General features: G+C 20.8%; 1 protein-coding gene across 12 annotated transcripts in view; it reads right to left on the minus strand.

The window, feature by feature from the left end:
- The window catches only part of LOC108000770 (max dimerization protein 1), a 410,762-nt gene that overhangs the window by 13,834 nt on the left and 377,931 nt on the right, over nucleotides 1–18,997 (minus strand). For all 12 annotated transcript variants that reach the window (XM_062085369.1, XM_062085364.1, XM_062085375.1 and 9 more), the window contains one exon: nucleotides 2,257–2,393. In XM_062085369.1, the coding sequence (XP_061941353.1) occupies nucleotides 2,257–2,393 (137 nt within the window). The remainder of the gene's footprint in view (nucleotides 1–2,256; nucleotides 2,394–18,997) is intronic.

Here is an 18,997-nt window from a genome sequence, read left to right on the forward strand (position 1 = left end):
TTACATATTAAAATAAAAGATTAAATATTTATAAATCATCGCATAATTTCTTTTTAAATATGAAAAATATTTGTTGAAATTATTATAAAATAATATTCTATGAAATAATATAATATATTTATTTTTATCATAGAAAGTATTAAAAAAAAAAACAGTGGTAATCAGATTCTTTATTATATTGTTAATATTACATTAATATTGGATCTCGTTATTTATTAAAATTTCTCATTATTTATCATATGTAATTTTAAAAATTAATTTGAGAAATATACAATATAATTTATTTTTAATGGATATTGGAATATTTAATTTTTTTTAACTTTTCAATAGTGTGAGTATTTTCTCGTTAAATGTAAATTTTTGCAAAATTTATCTGTACAATATATTATTCAAAATATTACAAGTTTATAATAATTTTAGACACTTTTACAAATAGAATAATCAAATGATTTGATGATTTTTCATAAAAATTAGTTCTTTAAATGATATTAAAAGTTATCAAAGCTTCAAGCATTTTGCAAATAAGTCAGAAATATTTAAAAAAAATAAATATAAAAAATAAATTAGAAAAATAGAACTTTAATTTAAATTAAAAATAAATTAATAAAATTGTATAAATAGCAATCATTAAAATATATTAATGATTCATTTTCAAACTTCTATAAGAAAATAAACATTTTTGAACAATTCAATAAAATTACTAAAAACCTCGAATACAAAGTAATTCATATAGAAGCATAATCATTTCGAGATCCATAAAAAGCGTATCGTGTATCAACGGTTCACGATTATTATCCGAACGTTTCCATCAACAGAGAAAAATAGAATGTAAAAATAGAGTTTTTGAACATTTACGATCCACGTTGTATATGCGTTTGCAAAATGGCTCGTATTCAGAAGGTGTTGTTAAGGATGCTCTTTCAACTCGAGCTTTTAACGCTATTAAATTTAGAACGTGACTTTGATACGGCCTACAAAAGTGAGAAAGGAAAAAAGAGATAGAGACAGAGAGAAACAAAGAGAGAGAAAGAGAGAAGAAAAGAGAAGAGAAGAGGAAAGAAAGAAAGAGAAAGAAGAAAAAAGGAGGAACGGTTTGGCTACCGGCACATTGTTACCAGCCGCATTCTGAATATAATTGGTGCTAAAAACACGAGTTGAAAGGGCATTTAAACCCTTGACAGCGTGTTCTGAATGCGGGCCAATACATAGTTTTAAAAACCAGTGCAAGGTTTTTTTTGCATGGAGTGGAATATTTAAGAAATATGGATTGAGGTGTTTAATTTGAGCGACGAAATGTTGGTAAAATAATTTTTTAAAATAGTTTAATGAGGCGATTTTAATTATTTTTGAATGCGAATAAAAGATTAATGTACTCGTTTCATGTTATTTTGTTTTTTTTTCTCTCTTTTTTTTTTTTGCAAGAGATATTCTGATTCTCTGTTAACATTCTTTAGCTTTATAGATTCTTTATATCTAAATCAAGATTTCCCAATATTTTTCGAGACATGATTTTCTTTTGTAATAATTAAATAAATGAATCTTTTTATAAAATGCATTTTCGACACAGTAAAATTAATATAATTTTATTTTTAAAGCACATGAGAAATGAGAATATTAACAAAATATTAAAAACATCGTAAGAAATATATAATATATAATATACTATCATGATAGCTTTTTAATATTTTTTTCAGTATTCATCGCAATAAAATCATTTTTATTTTTTGTATTTTAATATAATTATATTAAAATAAATAAATGTTGAAAATTTTTATAAAATTATTTATATAAATAAATATAATTATGACATCTTTTTGTGATTCTGACACACAGATTGAAACATTATTGAAATATTGAATCATTTAAACATATAATTTTTTTTTTAAATTATTATTATCAATTATAAAAAATTATCAGTTAAAATAATAAATTAGATAAAAATTTATTTATTTCTTTAATATTTAAATTTTCTGTTTCATAATTTATTCGAAACATATTGAAAACTAAGAAATATTATTTAATTTTAGTAGTAAAGCATAAAAGTTCAAGTATTCAAAGTTATAATTGTAAAATGATAAAAATATTCAAAATTATTAATAGTTTTCTTAGAATACAATAAAATTTACTAGAAGAAATTTTAAAAATTGAATGACATTTTAGAGATTATTTTAAAGCAAGAAATCAAGATATTGAAAAGTTATCAAATAAATAAAAAGTTAGATCAAATAAATAAAAAATAAGTGATATATTGTATACCTAAAGATTGTCCATCATTTCGGAAAGGGTCAGCCTGGAGGTGGACATTGTGACGCCACTGTCGCTGCTGCTTTGCACGCTGCTGTGATCATCGGTGTCCGATTGATTGCTCGTATAACCGATTACATCTACTTCATCTGCAATCATAAAACAAAGAAAGTATATAAATAAGTGTATTTTTAAAAATTGAGAAACAAATTTTATTAATATAAAATCCATCTGAAACAAACTTTGATTTTTTTTTAAAAAATAAAAAAATTTTTAAAAATTAGAAATAATATAAATGACAAAATTATTATTTGTTAAAAATAATTAACTTCATTATAATATTCTATAATTTTATAGTATAAAATCATTATAAAAAGAAATAAGAGATATTTTAGTGTATTCAACATTTAAAATTTAAAACTCAAATAAAATGCAAACTTAAAATGCAAACTTCAAAATTTAAAATCTATTAAAAATCCGAAACTTAAAGACTATTATTCAAAGTTATTACTCAAAAATAAAAAATATAAAATCAATAATTTAAAACCTGATATTCAGAACTTAAAATCCAAAATTTAAATTTTAAAATTCGAAATCGATGATAGAATTCAAAATTCAAAAGAGAAAACCAGAAATTCAAAACAGAAAACCAGGAATCCAGAATCCAGAATATTTACTTGAAATCTAAAATCCGGAACTTACTCAAAATATTATCCGAAACTAAAAAATTATAAATTAAACTAAAAATTTATAATCTAAAACATTCAATATCTTAAATTCAGAATTCAAAATTTAAAAACCAAAATAAAATTCAAAACATTAAATCCAGAATATACAATTATACAATTAATATAATATAATATAATATAATATAATTTTCCAAAATTTATCATTTCTATACTTTATTTCAATAATTTCCTCATACTTCTATATCTGTTTTTATCTTTTAATATTAATCTTTTAATTCAATATTTATATTATACAATGATAAATTTCCATGTATTAAAAATTGTTTGCTATATTTCCCATTTTCACTATTGGTTTTGACAGAAAATGATTGATCGCTTCAATCTTACCAATCAACGACCAAACCATTAAATAGCGATTAGAGCTGTCAAAAGCACAAAAACAGACTTTCCCAATTCGATTCTTTCAATAGCATTAGACACTTAACGATTCGACGGATCGGATAATTTTCAGACACTCACGTCGAATACAATTGAATAGCTCTTGTCATACACGGTAATAGGAAGCCAGACCGTCGTTAGATAATTTAAAAAACGCAGGTGTGCGGGACGTGGCCGTAGTAAATTGTAGACGAGATCGGACAGCTGTGGCTCGTAAATATAAAAGCGCGCTGCAACAATTCCCGCGATTTTGGGAGTGTCCGCGCGAATTCCGTCAAAATCGATATACACAAACGGGGCTAATACGTTTTCGGAAATATTGGCCGGCGTTAGTGATGGGATCAAGTTCAATAAAAGCTTAATCAAATCTGAATCAAATCAAATAAATCTAAATCAAATCCGATAATTGTTTATAAAAAACTATTTTTCGATTTTGATAATTTTTTTAATATTGTCAAGGTTATTAGTTTAAATAATATTGTGAAGATTTTATTAAACAATATTTTATTTAATAATTACTGTTCATTAAAAAATTATTAACAAAAATATTTCTTTAACAAAAAAACAATATAAATTGAAATAAGATAAATTAATTTTAATCAGATTTATTGCTACAGATAATTGATGGAGTTAAAAAAATTAATCCAAATCTGCAATCATTTAATGCAAATCATTAAATTGACTAACAATTAAATATTTTTTTATTTAATTTTAATTTTAATTTGAATTTTAAAATTTATTTATTTTAAAATTAACATAAATTAATTACTATCAAATTTATTTAATTTCCATAGTTTATATTGTTATAATATATACATATTCATAATTTTTTAATAAACAAGAATTTAACCATATCTAATCTAACTTAAATTGTTTTTGTTAATAAATAAATTTTTAGTAAATAACAATTGTCGAGTAAAACTTTTATAACATTATTCAGTGTGATAATCTTGATAATATATTGAAAAATCCTTGAAACTGGAAGATGATTTGTAAATATTTATTTTAAATTCAATATAAAAATTTGTATTTTAATTAATTTTAAAATATTAATAAATCATTCTAAATTTATTCACTTTTTTATACATTTTTTTTAATGACTTTAAGTATATGTAAATTAAGGAATATACAAGAGAAAGTTATGTTACAAAATGAATTGGAAAATGAGTTTTTTATTAATTTTTGCAACTATTGATATTTAATTACTATTAATTTTTTTATTTATAATTACATAGAAAAATTTCTGTATTATAATTATATAAATGATTTTCTTTTGTATTTTAATTGGTATGCAAAAGAGAATTATCTTATTTGGAATTTTTATCTAATGTTTGTAATTATTAAATAATATTTTGTAAAGAATAATGAAAGAAAATTGAAGAATATAATATCCATTACTATTTATTCCATCTATATACTATGTAATATTTATAAGAATTATTTATTATACGTATAAATAATTTTTATGAAAATTAAGATTAAAAAATTAAACAAAGTTTTATTTCTAAGTAAGAACAAGAAACAAAATATTCTTCTTTAATTCAATTATTTATTTATTTAGTGTTAATTCATTATAAATCAACTGATTCATTATGAATCAATTCATATAATATTTAAATAATAAGTCATATATGAACAAAACTAAAATATAATCAATTTAAATAATGAATTATAAATAAATTTTTGAACTTAATGCAATTATAAATAATAATAATAAAATACAAGTAAAAGAAATATGATTCATGATTATTTCAAATTTATATAAATTTATATTTATATTTTTTTTAAATTATATAATTCATATAAATTTATTTATTTTTAATTTTAAAATTTTATTCCTTAATTTATCAAATTTTATTTCATTAAATTTTAAGAAATAAATTTTTAATATTTTAAAAATAATTATTATTTAAAAATAAATAATTAAATATTATTTACTAAATAATTTTCAATTTATTAAAATATAGCTATTTTAAAATATAAACTGAATGATCTATAAATAATAATTGTATTTCACATTAAATTATATGTAAATTTTATTTTTTTAATATTTTTCTGAAATGAATTTATAATTTTTTTATAACATGTCATACAAGTTTTTGTAGACACATTTCGAATCTCAAAATACTTACCAGTTTTGAAAATTTACTTATAAATACTTTGATGTTAAAATGAATCGATTAAATCTATATTATAAATAATATATTATGAATAAATATATATATAAGTATCATATATTAGTAAAATATATAAAATAATTATTTATTTATGTATTTATTTATTCGTAAGTATTAAATCCATTTGAATAAACAATTATAATATGTAGGAAGGATTTTACCAAAAAATGATAAAACACACATGTGTATAAATAATAGTTATTGGAGATAATTGTTGAATAATATTAGAACTAATTATTTTTAAGCATTAATATTAACCGAAAAGAAATTATGAGAGTTAAAAAAATATTTTATTGAATTTTTACAGCAAATTAAAAAATATTGTATAAAATATGTCTAAGTTTATTTTAATTTTTAATAATAATATAAACATAAAAATATATTATAATATTTATAAAAAATTATAATAGAAAGATAATATTATTTTATAAGACAGATATTTAGCCATTTATTAGTGTAAATTAGATTACACATGAGCATTACAACATGCTAGAATTACTTTCAAAGATAGTCAAAGATTAATTTTAAATAAATAGAAAATTTTTACAATAAAAAATAGTTAAATTTTTAATATAGTCAACCAATATTTGACTTTATTTAACTTTATTTCTTTCATTTTTATAAGTATTCATAAGTATTTTTATAAGTATTCATTTTAGAGTATTCATAAGTATTTTTATTTTTATATATAAAAGATTTAACACATTGATGTCTATGTTCACTCAAAAATCTTAGAACATTTTGTATTTTGTATTTTTGGATTATAAAATTTCATAAATGATGAATATTGTATGTGTTTTTCTTTTCTTTGTCAATTTATTAATACATCTTATATTTTTTTATATGAAATAAAAAACTATTAAAAATAAATAAATAAAATAATATTTTCAAATATTTTAAAAACTATTTGATTTTTTCAAATTTGAAATCAGTGTATCTGAATGTTTAGCTCATTTCTAAAATAGACTTATTCAATTCGATTTGAGTTTACTTGAAAATTCATCTTTCTTCATTTCTTTTTTCGAAATATATATGTTTAAATTTGTCTGTAAACGATTAAACATACTTGCGACAGATTTCATCCTATCAGTACAAGATTTTCCTATACGTGTACGTTCAATAATTCCGTTCCCGAAATGCCAGCCAATTTTCGTATTTTACCATTTCGTGAAAGCGTTTCTCTCATCGGATATGCACGCGCGTTCTATCTCCTGCCGCACCACCCCTTGCGAATTTTCGTTGATTCTATGTAATCCTCGCCTGTAGCACACGTTATCCATTCTCTGTATTGGTATAATGGAGGAAAAATATGACGGAGAGAGAGGAGAAATTTTCTTTGGTTTTCTGACTCGAGTCGAACTGGACGCACTTAGGAGGTTTGTTTAATTAAAGGAATATAGAGGTAAAATGATAAAAGTTTAAAAGAAGATAGAATGAATATATTGTATAAATGTTGGAAGTAAAATATAAGATTTGCAAGGTTTTCTTTGGAATTGAAATGTTTACGAGAATAGAATGAAATAAGAAATAAAGGAAAAAAATTTTTTTTTATTTATGGCTTATTTTTATTATGGTTACTAATGAATCAAATTCATTTCTATAATGATAAATTTTAATTTCATTAAAAAATTCGTTAATTTGTCACAAATTATTTAAAACTTATTATTATTCATTATTCATTAATTAAATGTTTTGATTAATTTTCTTTTCAATTAAATAATTTATAATAATATAATTTTTTTTTAATATAACTTTAGTAAATAATTAATAAGTAATTGGATAATGAAATGTAATTTAAATTTATATTAAAGAGTAGATTAAAGAAAATTATCATTTTGTATATTATATATTTTTAATTTCTTATATTTATATTTATATTGAAAGACCATTTTTTATATTTATTTTAAAATACTAATAAATTTATAATGATTATAAAAAAATATTATAATAGATAATATAATTAAAAAAATAATTAATATAATTAATAATTAAAAAAATTTTTTTATTATAAAATTAAAATATGCTTAAAAAATAAGAAATAAAAATTTTTAAATCTTTACGATATTTCAAAAATATATTTTGTAAAAACTCTAACTTTTGTATACGTAATATAAAAAATTAATGTTTTTTAAAAAAAATTAAAAAATAATGGCATTAATTTCACTTTTTTATTTTATTCTATTATATCTATCTATTGTTCTATCTATCTATTATTCTATCTATTATTCTATTTATATCTATCTATATCGCGTCATTTGAGTTTTTTTGCTTATTTCAAATGAAATTCTTATCAAAATAAATTTTTGATAATATTTTAGCTATATATTATAATTTAATTTTCTTAAAACTTAAATTATAAATAATATATTGAATGAGATTGAAATCAATCATTATTCAAAATAATTACTTTTTAAATGAGAAAATAAAAAAATTTATCTCGAAATTGTGAGAAATATATTCATGAACATTTGAAACTTAAAAGATTACAAATAATTCATTATGAAAATAAAAATTTATATTTACATTATTATTTCAAAATTTTACGAAGCTCATTTAAAGATTACTAAAGTCATATTATTAATATTGAAATTCATTTGAAAAAGCAGTTATTATATTTCATATATAAATCATTCAAAAGTCAAAGAAACTTATATTATTACCATTCATTAAAAATTAAGAAGAATTATTCATCTGATTGGAATTCACTTTGTTTGAATAAAATATTCAAGATATTTATTCGTTTCTATTAAAATCATTAAAAATCAAGATCATTTCATTGATACTCAAGTTTATTTGAAAATTAAAAAGATTATCAAAGTCATGTGACATTCAAAATTATTTAATGATTGTCATTTTCAAAATCGTATTATACATAATATTCAAGATTATTTAAAAATCAAAAAAATTTTATTAAATTATTAAAATTTTAAATTATTATATTAGTAAATAATAAATAAACGAAAATTATTCAAATCGTATTATAAATCATCACAAAATGTTTCACCATCGTAGCATCATAAGCCAAAATCACGAAATCAGCAATTGCCTCATCGCGAATTAGCCCAATATCTTTTTAGCCGCCATATTTCATGTTCGAAAAAAACCACCACGAACCAGTATTTCGTGAAACTTTTCTCCAAGGGATGATCAATTTATCGTCGAATCACCTTATGGTGTTATCCGAAAATACCCTCGGCAATAACCATAAACCATTTCGCGGGTAACTTTCTCCTCCCTGTTTGAAATAAGGGACTGCTAGGAATAACGGGTCTACACAAACAAGAAGGCGATTTTTGTCCTAAAAATCCGTCGATCCTTTATGGCTCGTCTCCTTGACCTATAGCAACAACTTTCCTCGGTCGTTGGACGAGAAACGCGAGGCACGGGGAATTTTATGAATCGTAACTCGCGACGAGCAAGTGGGAGTCGCATCAAAGTCTCGTTAAACTAGTTTGACGCGAATCGACCGATCCTTGACCTCTCTTTCTCTCTTTTCTTCCTTCTTTCTCGTGCATTGAAGTCGTTTGCCGAATTCTACGACGTGAGCGTGCAACATGCGAAATGCTTTTTATCGTTTTTCGTATATCGTATGTTAGATTGTGCAAGTATACTGTGTAAATATAAATCATCACTGAAAATATTGAAAGAAGAAATATTGTATATAGATGTATAACTTGAAATTATTTTTGGAGAATGCACGAGTTGATTAGGGATTTTGATTTGATGTTGATACTTGAAGCAATATTATTAATTAATTAAATTGATATATTTGATGTAGGAATTATTTAATATATAGAATGTCCCAAAATTTTTTGTAACTTCGTTAGCGGATCCTATATTAAAAAATAATATAATGTAAAAAAGCGTGCAAAATTTATTGATATTAGCTAAATTTAAGTATAATTTAACTATATTATTATATTTGTAAAAAAAGATAAAAATTTGAATGTTTAAAAAAAAATAAAATTAATAGATTATTAAAAAAAATAAATATATATATAACTATTAGGATAATAATTATTAGTCACATAGTATTAGTATTATAAATCAACTATCATAATATTAAATTAACAAAATACGAAATTGTTGTAAATATTATAGATATATATATTGTAATATTTTAAAAATATTGTAAATATTTTCATTTTATTGTAATTTTGTTTAACATCTTCTACAAATCATATATATTATTTATAAAATAAAGAAACTAACTTTATGATATAATTTACTATTATAATAAAATATATAGAAAATATATCAACATAAATGAAATATGCAATAAATATATCAACAAATAAATTTAACATTATGCATTTTACTATGTTTTGTTTTTATTATTATGTTTTTCAACTTTTTTATATTTTTAATATAATATTTCTAACTTTTTATGTATTTCTTGTTATGTGATATTTTAATCTTATTTTCCTTCAAGAATTATAAAGCTTTTTATAAATGTTTATAGTAAAACATATATATATATATATTACATGGCTAATTTTATATATTATAATATAATTAAATATTATCATATTGTTATTATATAAATACATTTATTATATATATGATATATTTATATTCTTTAGAAACATCAGAGAAAAATATATTCTATAAAAATATATAAAAAAATATATTATAGAAATATATATTTCTATAATTACTAAATACTAATTACTACTTTTTAATTAATAATTACTAATTAATAATAATAAATAATAATTTTTTAAAAATGTAATTCAGAAACGATTAAAGATTAATTTTCGTAAATTTTCAATTTTTTGTTATAAAATTATATATTTCATTGTATCATCAGAAAAATTTTTCTCATAATGAATCTGATTAAGAAAAAGTTAAATGTCGACGAGTTTCATGTTCGTGAAATAAGATATTATTCTCATATCATATACGTCTATGCGTGCACAGAAATGGATTAAAATAGTGCAAGACCTTTAACCTGTTATTTTAATATATGTATACTTTTCATTATGTTTGCAAAAAGTTATTTTAATTATGTATCTTACTGGCAAATCAAATGAAAAGTAAATTAAAATGAAATGTGAATAGAAAATAGAACAAAAAAGTCTGAAATCTAATTTAAATCAAATTACAAATGAAAAAAATTATATGTTATGTTAATTCGAAAAATAAGATTGAATCATGCAATGCGAATACGATAAGAAAAATAAAACAAAATTATAATATATATTTTTACATCACACAGAAAGTATGATAAGTCATTTTTAGATTTTAATATATTATTTTAATTACTATTAGATCGTATGTATAAATAATTTTTTTTTAAATAAACAATTATGTGATCATGAAAAAAAATTCCAAAGATTTAAATATATAATATTTTTTTGTTATGTTATTTACATTTTGATCCCATAATTTTATAAAAAATAAAAAAAATGTATATAATAAAATTATTTATTTAAAATTATTATATTTTTTATGATATTTTTTTATTATAATTTCTCTTTGTTAAAGCAATATTAAGTTTTTTTTTTATAATATTTGCATTTTTATTAATTGATTATAAATTTTTTCATTAATAAAAAAATTATATTAAGGATAATATTTACATATTATTTTTAATATTAATTCACAATAATTTCAAATTATCTTTTTGGAAATTTTATATTAATTATTTATTAATTCAAGAAATTTTAATTTATAAAATTTAGAGATGAATCAAAATTTAATGTTTAAATTCGTCAAATTTTAATCCGAAAATTCATAAACTTTCTGCAAGCCAAATGATTATTATTACTAAGTTCATTACAAATCTAGTTTAAAAAATCACAGAAATCAAAATTTACTAAATTTTAGATTTTGATAAAATGATAATTAAAAAAAAAAAAAGAAAAAATAAACATTTTGAATTTTGAGAGTTTTGAATCATAAAAATAATAAAAAGTTTCGAGTATAAAAAACGAAATTTTTTTAAATTTCAAAGATTTTCATGTCTAATAAAATTCACATATTATATGTAAAATCGCAAAAATCGCATTAAAATATTTAATAATTTCTTTTCAATAAAAATAATAATTTGATCGAACAAAATTTCATATTAATATCCCCATTAAAATTCCCATAAAAATCTCGTTTAAGTAACGATTCTTGACGATCCGTATCAACGCGAGACAATATCCTTCATTCACGCTTCGCAATATATTTCCATCTGGTAAAAACGTAACTCACCATGAGCCCTAACCAACAACCTAATTACCAACTCATTTTCCAGAGCAGTGAAACGTTTTATGGCCCGTAAGCATACTAAACCGATACTCTTTACGATGTCGCATTGGTATATTTTATAAGATGTCTACTGTCTCGCATAAATTACCTGTAACATAATTAACAGTATCTCCTGTATGGATTACGTGATATGGAGATTAAGTTCGTACATAATTGCGTAATTAATATTATAGAAACGCACACATATGCATATTGATGCATGTCGCGATGTATGGTCACGATGATAGTGAGAAATTCGAGTGTGTAATATGTTGAAATAGAGAAATATTCTTGATATAGAATATCTCTGAAAATTTTTGATTCAACAAAGATTTTAAAGATACTCGGTATATATTTGCTATTTTAATCATTCTGTGAATTTTCTTTTTTCAATTAATTAACATTTCTTGCTAAAAATGATTGATTCTTAAAGTTTATAAAATTTTGAATGAATTATTATAATATATTTTGATATAATAAAATTAATTAGATAGAAATTTTCGAAAATAAAGTTCTGTATAAAAAATTTAATTCATTTTTCAAATCAAGAATCATCCGTTTTTTAGATTTATCACGATTTTGGAGACATTATATATATACGTATATTATTACTGTATAATATGATAATGCAAACAATTAATTTTTTTCATCTATTCTTTCTTAATTAATTAATAGATATTGTTGATTTTACATGCAGTTTATAAATTTTCTGAATATTAGATTATTTAATATCTAAACGAAATAAATTATGTCGAAGTATAATTATATTCAATAAATTTTCAAATTTTATTTTCTCACAAATTTATATGAGTTTTTTCAAAAGTTTGAAAAAATTTGATTTTATATTTTCGACTTATTTTTAAATCAATTTTATTACAATTTCGAAACCATCCTGTATATAAATTATAATTGCGCCCAAAGCGATTCTTGATCTCATTGCGCGCATGCGCGCTTGCATGGAAATAGTCGATATTGAACTTGGCGATCAGTGTCACGATGAACGGCTCTTAAGGAGATATACGTCATTGTTTGAACGCCATCGAGCCTCATTCTCTCGATGTTCGTAAAATATAACTACCTACGCGTTGTTCTTTGTATATATGTGTATGTGTATTATATTTGATATGTTATATATATGGAATGGATGTAGGAAGATAAAATGATAAGTTGAAGAGAAAATGAAAAATCATTAAGAAAAACAAGAATAATATAATACTATATCGATAATGTATCGAGGAAGAAAATTCTCAAGTTGGGCAATATATAATTCAACTTCATAATATGGAGGATAATAATATGAATCTGTTTAATTAGGATTATATAAAATTAATGAGATAAAAAAAATAATATAATAGATTAATAAAATGATATTTCAAATATAAATTTAATATTGCTTATATCAATAAATTGAAGAACTTAGTAAAATAGGCATGGATTGTGTAGCAATTTTAATTTTTTTATATCATTTTCGTTTGTTTATTTTTATATGTAATATAAAATATATAATGCATTTTTTATTGAATAGATTCGTATCAATTAAAAAAAAAATTTGATTCTTAAAAACAAAATTTTCTTCAATTTATTTTTTCCTCTAACCTTATTTAATTCATAATTCAGATAATTGAAAATATGTAATACATAACCTCAAAATTTGAATTTTCGAAACATGGATAAAAAAAACCTATGAAATTAATCATATAATTCTTTAAATGTTCAAATTATTCGTGCGAATAAATTATGATTAATCTGTACAAATTATTTCTTTATTATTATTAGAGAAAATCATAGATAATAATATTAAAGAATTTGAGTTACTAGTTAATAATATTCATAAATTTTTTTTAAAAAACAGTAATAAGATGAATGCATTTTATAAATTACAAGTTTTCTTATATAATAATCTATTTAATAATATTAATAAATTAACAAGTTGCAAATTATAAATTATAAATTTTTTTTATAATTTTATATAATATAAAATAAATAATCAAATAAAATAAAATAAAACAATTTTTTTTTAAATAAAACAAAATTTTTATTCAGTAATATAATCTAGAAACTATAATTTGTTGATTAATTAAAATGATTAAATTATTGCGCAAGATAAATTTAGATGAAACTCATAAATAAAAAATTAATTCATTTTAAGATCAATAACGATCAATTATAATAATAATAATAATGATTTTGATTTTGCTTTTTAATGAACAAAATATATCGAATTTATTAAATTAAATTCGAATTGAATTAAATATTATTTTCAATTTTAATATTAATTGCCTAATATATAATAAACTAAATATTATTTTCAAGATTATTGAAATACTGATAAATATTAAATATAAAATATTGAAAATCTTATTAAGAATTTGGTCACTTTACAACAATTAAGAACAGATAAAAAATGCAACAATTCAATTTCCCGTAGTTTTGTGATTAAAAAATACTATGCAAAAAATAATTAATAATAATGAATAATAATAATTTAGTCGAATAATTTCGACTAACAATATATGTGTTATCTATAATGTACCTATATGAGTCAATACAATCAAAAGAATTTATATAATGAAGAATATAAAGAAAACAGAGAATATATAGAAAGAGAAAAATTTAAAGAACCACTGGAAAAAAATGAAAGAAAAGGTTCAGGATTGAAATGGAAAAATTAGAAGTATTGAACGAACCGAGAGAAACGTATTATGCACTCATGTAAGAGAGGAACGCAATAGAACGTGACAAAAAAAGAGCCAAAAAGAAGAATGAAAAAATACAAGGAAAAGAATAAGCAAGACGAAGGAAGGATTGGTTAGAGTAGAGAAAAAGACATATAAAAACAAATAGAAAGATAGAATGAGGAGAAAAAAAATATTTATGATGGCTATGCTTATGCTTAGTTTCACATATATAGCAATTCACAAAAGTATTTGAACGTTTTTTTATAGAAAAATTGATTCGAAAATTTTTATTTTCATAAAAATATGTTTACGTGCAGCAATAGCAATATATAATGGGTTATAATTATGTGGATAAGTATTTTTGCAAAAATTTTTTTGAAGAGTGAAATCTATTTTGAATCTATTCTGAAAGTTTTTATTTTGAATATTGTTTCGCGTTTTAAATATAATTTTGTCTGAGAATATTTTTTTACATCAAAGTAATAATATATTAAAATTTGCAATATTTAAAGTTTTTATTTTTTATATTTAAAGTTTTTATCTTATATCTGACAAATAAGAAAAACAATGAAAATTTAAAATTATGTTAAACTATAAAAATTTGTTAAAATGTTAACTAAAAAAATTTTTAAACAATAAAAATAGAATGCAATTTTAAGACACGAAAATAAATAATTTCGAGTGATTTGATCGAAATTTTGTCTTATGAAAATTTGTTTTATATTTTATAAATATCTATTATGATTGGGCCTAGTTTTGTGAAATATAATTTTGATATTAATGTCTTTTAATAACTAAAATATTTTCGAAACCGACTTTTCACATTTTTATCGTTTTTATTTACAGTAAATTCGAATATTTTCCATTGTATACATCCATCGTTGCTTTCGGTCACGTTATTCCGTTCATATAAATTATCAGAAAGATTTTATCACCATGCAGGCTTTATGGCTATGCCAGTCGGTGCTGCGAACGAAATAAGAGTATATTTCGTTGGCTGTTTCGCCTTCTTAGCGTAACGTATAGCCGTAAGCACAATGCCTGCTGGTACCAATAAGAAGTGTTTTGTCGACGAAACAAGCTGCCGGTTGGTGCCTCCGCGTTCTTGCACACGTGGCTTTCGTCTTCTTTCGTTCTTCTACCTCTTAGGACTCACAAAGTCGTTAGATCTCGAGGGAAAGGCGACTTGGCATCGACCACCAATCATCTTTCTGAAATAGTTTGTCAATTTCCTAAAGGATAACTCGGGAAAATTTATTGTTGCTATGGGGTGTACGACGTGGATTATGATTATGGAATAGTTTGTAGTTAAATGTATTACGAAAATTATGAGTGAATGAAAAGATATAAAAGATATATAGGTTGGAGAAATGAAAAGGTTACTAAAAAAAATTTTTAGCATTAAAATGTTATAAGAAATTTTATTGGAATGTGGCATTTTTGTGAGATTATTTTTATTATTAATTAGTATTATTATTAATTAGTTAGTATTGTTGATAACTATGATATTAGATTTTTTATTCTGTTTATTGTATATATATTGTAAATATAATGATATTAGAATAGAAAAATTATTAGAAAAGTTTTTTGATAATTTTTAAAAAGTGTGATAGAAAACTTAATCAAAATTTGTAATATGTTATAATTATGAAGTTATTTTCATTGGTAATTGAATTTGATATAAAATTTTTTTTTCTATTTTATTCTATTTATTGAATATATTCCAAAAATAGCCATATAATACAGCAATAGAAAAGGAAAGTTAGTAGGAAAGTTTTTAGATAATTGAAATGTTGTAATATAATTTGGTTAGAATTTCACAACATATTATTTTTATGAGATTATTTTTATTATTATAAATATAATTATGATATTAGATTTTTTCTTCTTTCCTTTATGTTATATACGTTATATATATGTTATATACGTTATGTAAAGAAATAGTCGAAGTGAAAATTAGAAATTATAAATTAATAAAATTTATTTAATTAAATTACTAAAATTTTTAAATGTTTAAAGTATTTTATATAAGTTTTTATATAAGTAAAGCTTTTATATAAGTAAAGTAAAGTATAAATAAATGTATAAAATATTATAGGAATTTGATTGGAATTTAAATGTGTTATTACGAGAGATATTATAATTATAAGAGTTTTAATAGATTATGAATATAATATTAGGTTTTTTATTCAAACTATTTTATTGATATATAATTTATAATTTAAAAATAGTGAATTTAACAATGTGTCTGTAAAGTTATAAAATTTTAAAAATATTTAGAACAAAATATTCATAAAATTTTTTAATTTTAATGTTTTTTATGTAATTGATCAAATTATTTAGGATTTTGTAACTTCAATAAAAAATCAAAAAATATATAATTTATAAAATGTATTAACAATTTTAATTTTAATTTTTAGTTTAACTATTTTGAAAATTCTTAATGTAATAAGGAATTTTGATAAAATTTTTAATAAATAGCTATTAAGAAGAATTAAAATTGAATAGAAAATCAATTTTTTCGAAATAATGAATAATTTTCTATTTATAAGTATCTAATTAATTTATTAAATTTATTTATTAAATTTATTAATTTCATTTCGTATTTAAAAGTATCGTAATTTTGTATTTACAAGTCGAGTCAAATTTTATTCTGGGTTAATTGCGAAGATAACCCTGGATAGAACTTCTGCAACGTTCGAGTGCTCGTTGAACCAAATTGGTTGTTCGGGTTGTTATTGACGTGCCTGTCATCCTCAGTGTGAATTTGAAGCAACTCTTATCGCGATATCTTTTCGAGTTAGAAGTATTTAATACGAACTGTTTGAAATAAAAAAAGAAAAAAATTCTGAAATCTAATTCTATATCATAATGATATTGAATGAATTTCATTATTTTATTCTACAAAAAATTATTTTGATAATCATTTTTTTCTACCTTAACATCTTTAAGTTGTTAACTTTATCTAAAAATTTCAAAACTGATATATATGTTCCATTTTATTCAAATCAAAATTATTGATAAAAAAAATTGTTCTATATAATTCATTATTTTTTATATATTTATAAATTTTCAATTAAAAAAACTTTTTATTTTTTAATTTTTTAATTTTTTAAACAAATTCTTTATTTTTAATGAAAATTTATAAGTATAATATATATGATATATATATGTCTTTTTTTTTTATATATGATATTGTCTTTCACCGTATGTATTTAAAAATTATGTTCAGTTTTTATTTCCTTCAATCCATGATCTTAAAAGAAATTTCTTTAGATACAATTCTTTCTTTAGATACAAATTCACCGCAAATCGAGCCGTTTCACACAACTCGCACAAAGTCGAGATACCAGTTTTTAGACTCGACCGCGATTCTACTTATAAATTGCTGATTTACACGATCGCGATAATGCCATTACGACTGCGGCTTTCCTCGGCGAGCTTTTTGCCAATGGTCGCCGCAATCCGCAGCTTGGCTAAAAGGCGTTCTTCTCGCGAAAACATGGCTCCTTTTTGCGTTTTCACCGTGACGGTTTAAACGATACATTCTCGTTTCTAGAAAACGCAAGAAATTCTTGCTCGTGAACAGATTAAGGAATGTTTTTCAACGATGCTCGAAAGAAAAAAACGGAAATGGGACGGAAGTGAGTGGATATTTTAATTTCGAGTGAATATCAGTCAAGTGTTCTATTCGTTTAAAGAGTAAGAATTTTGTTGCTGCAAAATTTTAGAATCTTTAGAGGATATATTGTTAAGAAGTAGAAGAAGAGTATATTCTAGCATTATTTATTGTAGAATTTAAATTTTTCATTATAGATTATAAAATTTATGTACAATTAATTTTAAATAATTAATATAATTATTAATATATTTATATAATTTATATAAATCCATAATGATAAAATTATACTTATCATAAGAAGAAATATTATATTACATATAATAGTACTTATATAGATAATTGTTAACATAATTATTAAATTTATATATATAATAATATATATAATATTGATATAAATTTATTAAAAGATTTTAATTATTATGTAATTAAAATATTTAAATGTTTTTTTATGTTTAGTTCAATTGAAAATTAACTAATTTCAAGTATATTTGATAAATTTTTTAATCTGATCTTGTCAAAAATGATATTTTTAATGCAATTTTATTTTTAATTTTTAATTTTTGCCTTGTTTAGATTATAAAATTTCTTCTCATTTGTATTTAAATTATAAAATATATAATTTGTATAATATATAAATTATATTATAAAATATAATTATATAGATTATAAAAATATATAAACTATAAATTATAAAATATAATTAGAAAGTATTGAAAATTACTGAAATTTCATTCTATTTTATTTTATTTTATTTATAAAATAATAATAATTTATAAATAATTTATAAATAATTTATAAAATAATATGCATGATAAAATTATTTAATACTTATTGAACGTAAATAATTCTAATTACACATTCAGAATTAATATTTTAAATTTAATTTAATTTAATTTTTTTCAAAACTGAGTC

The sequence above is a fragment of the Apis cerana genome, linkage group LG15 (genome assembly GCF_029169275.1).
Source record: "Apis cerana isolate GH-2021 linkage group LG15, AcerK_1.0, whole genome shotgun sequence".
Classification (NCBI taxonomy): Eukaryota; Metazoa; Arthropoda; class Insecta; order Hymenoptera; family Apidae; genus Apis; species Apis cerana.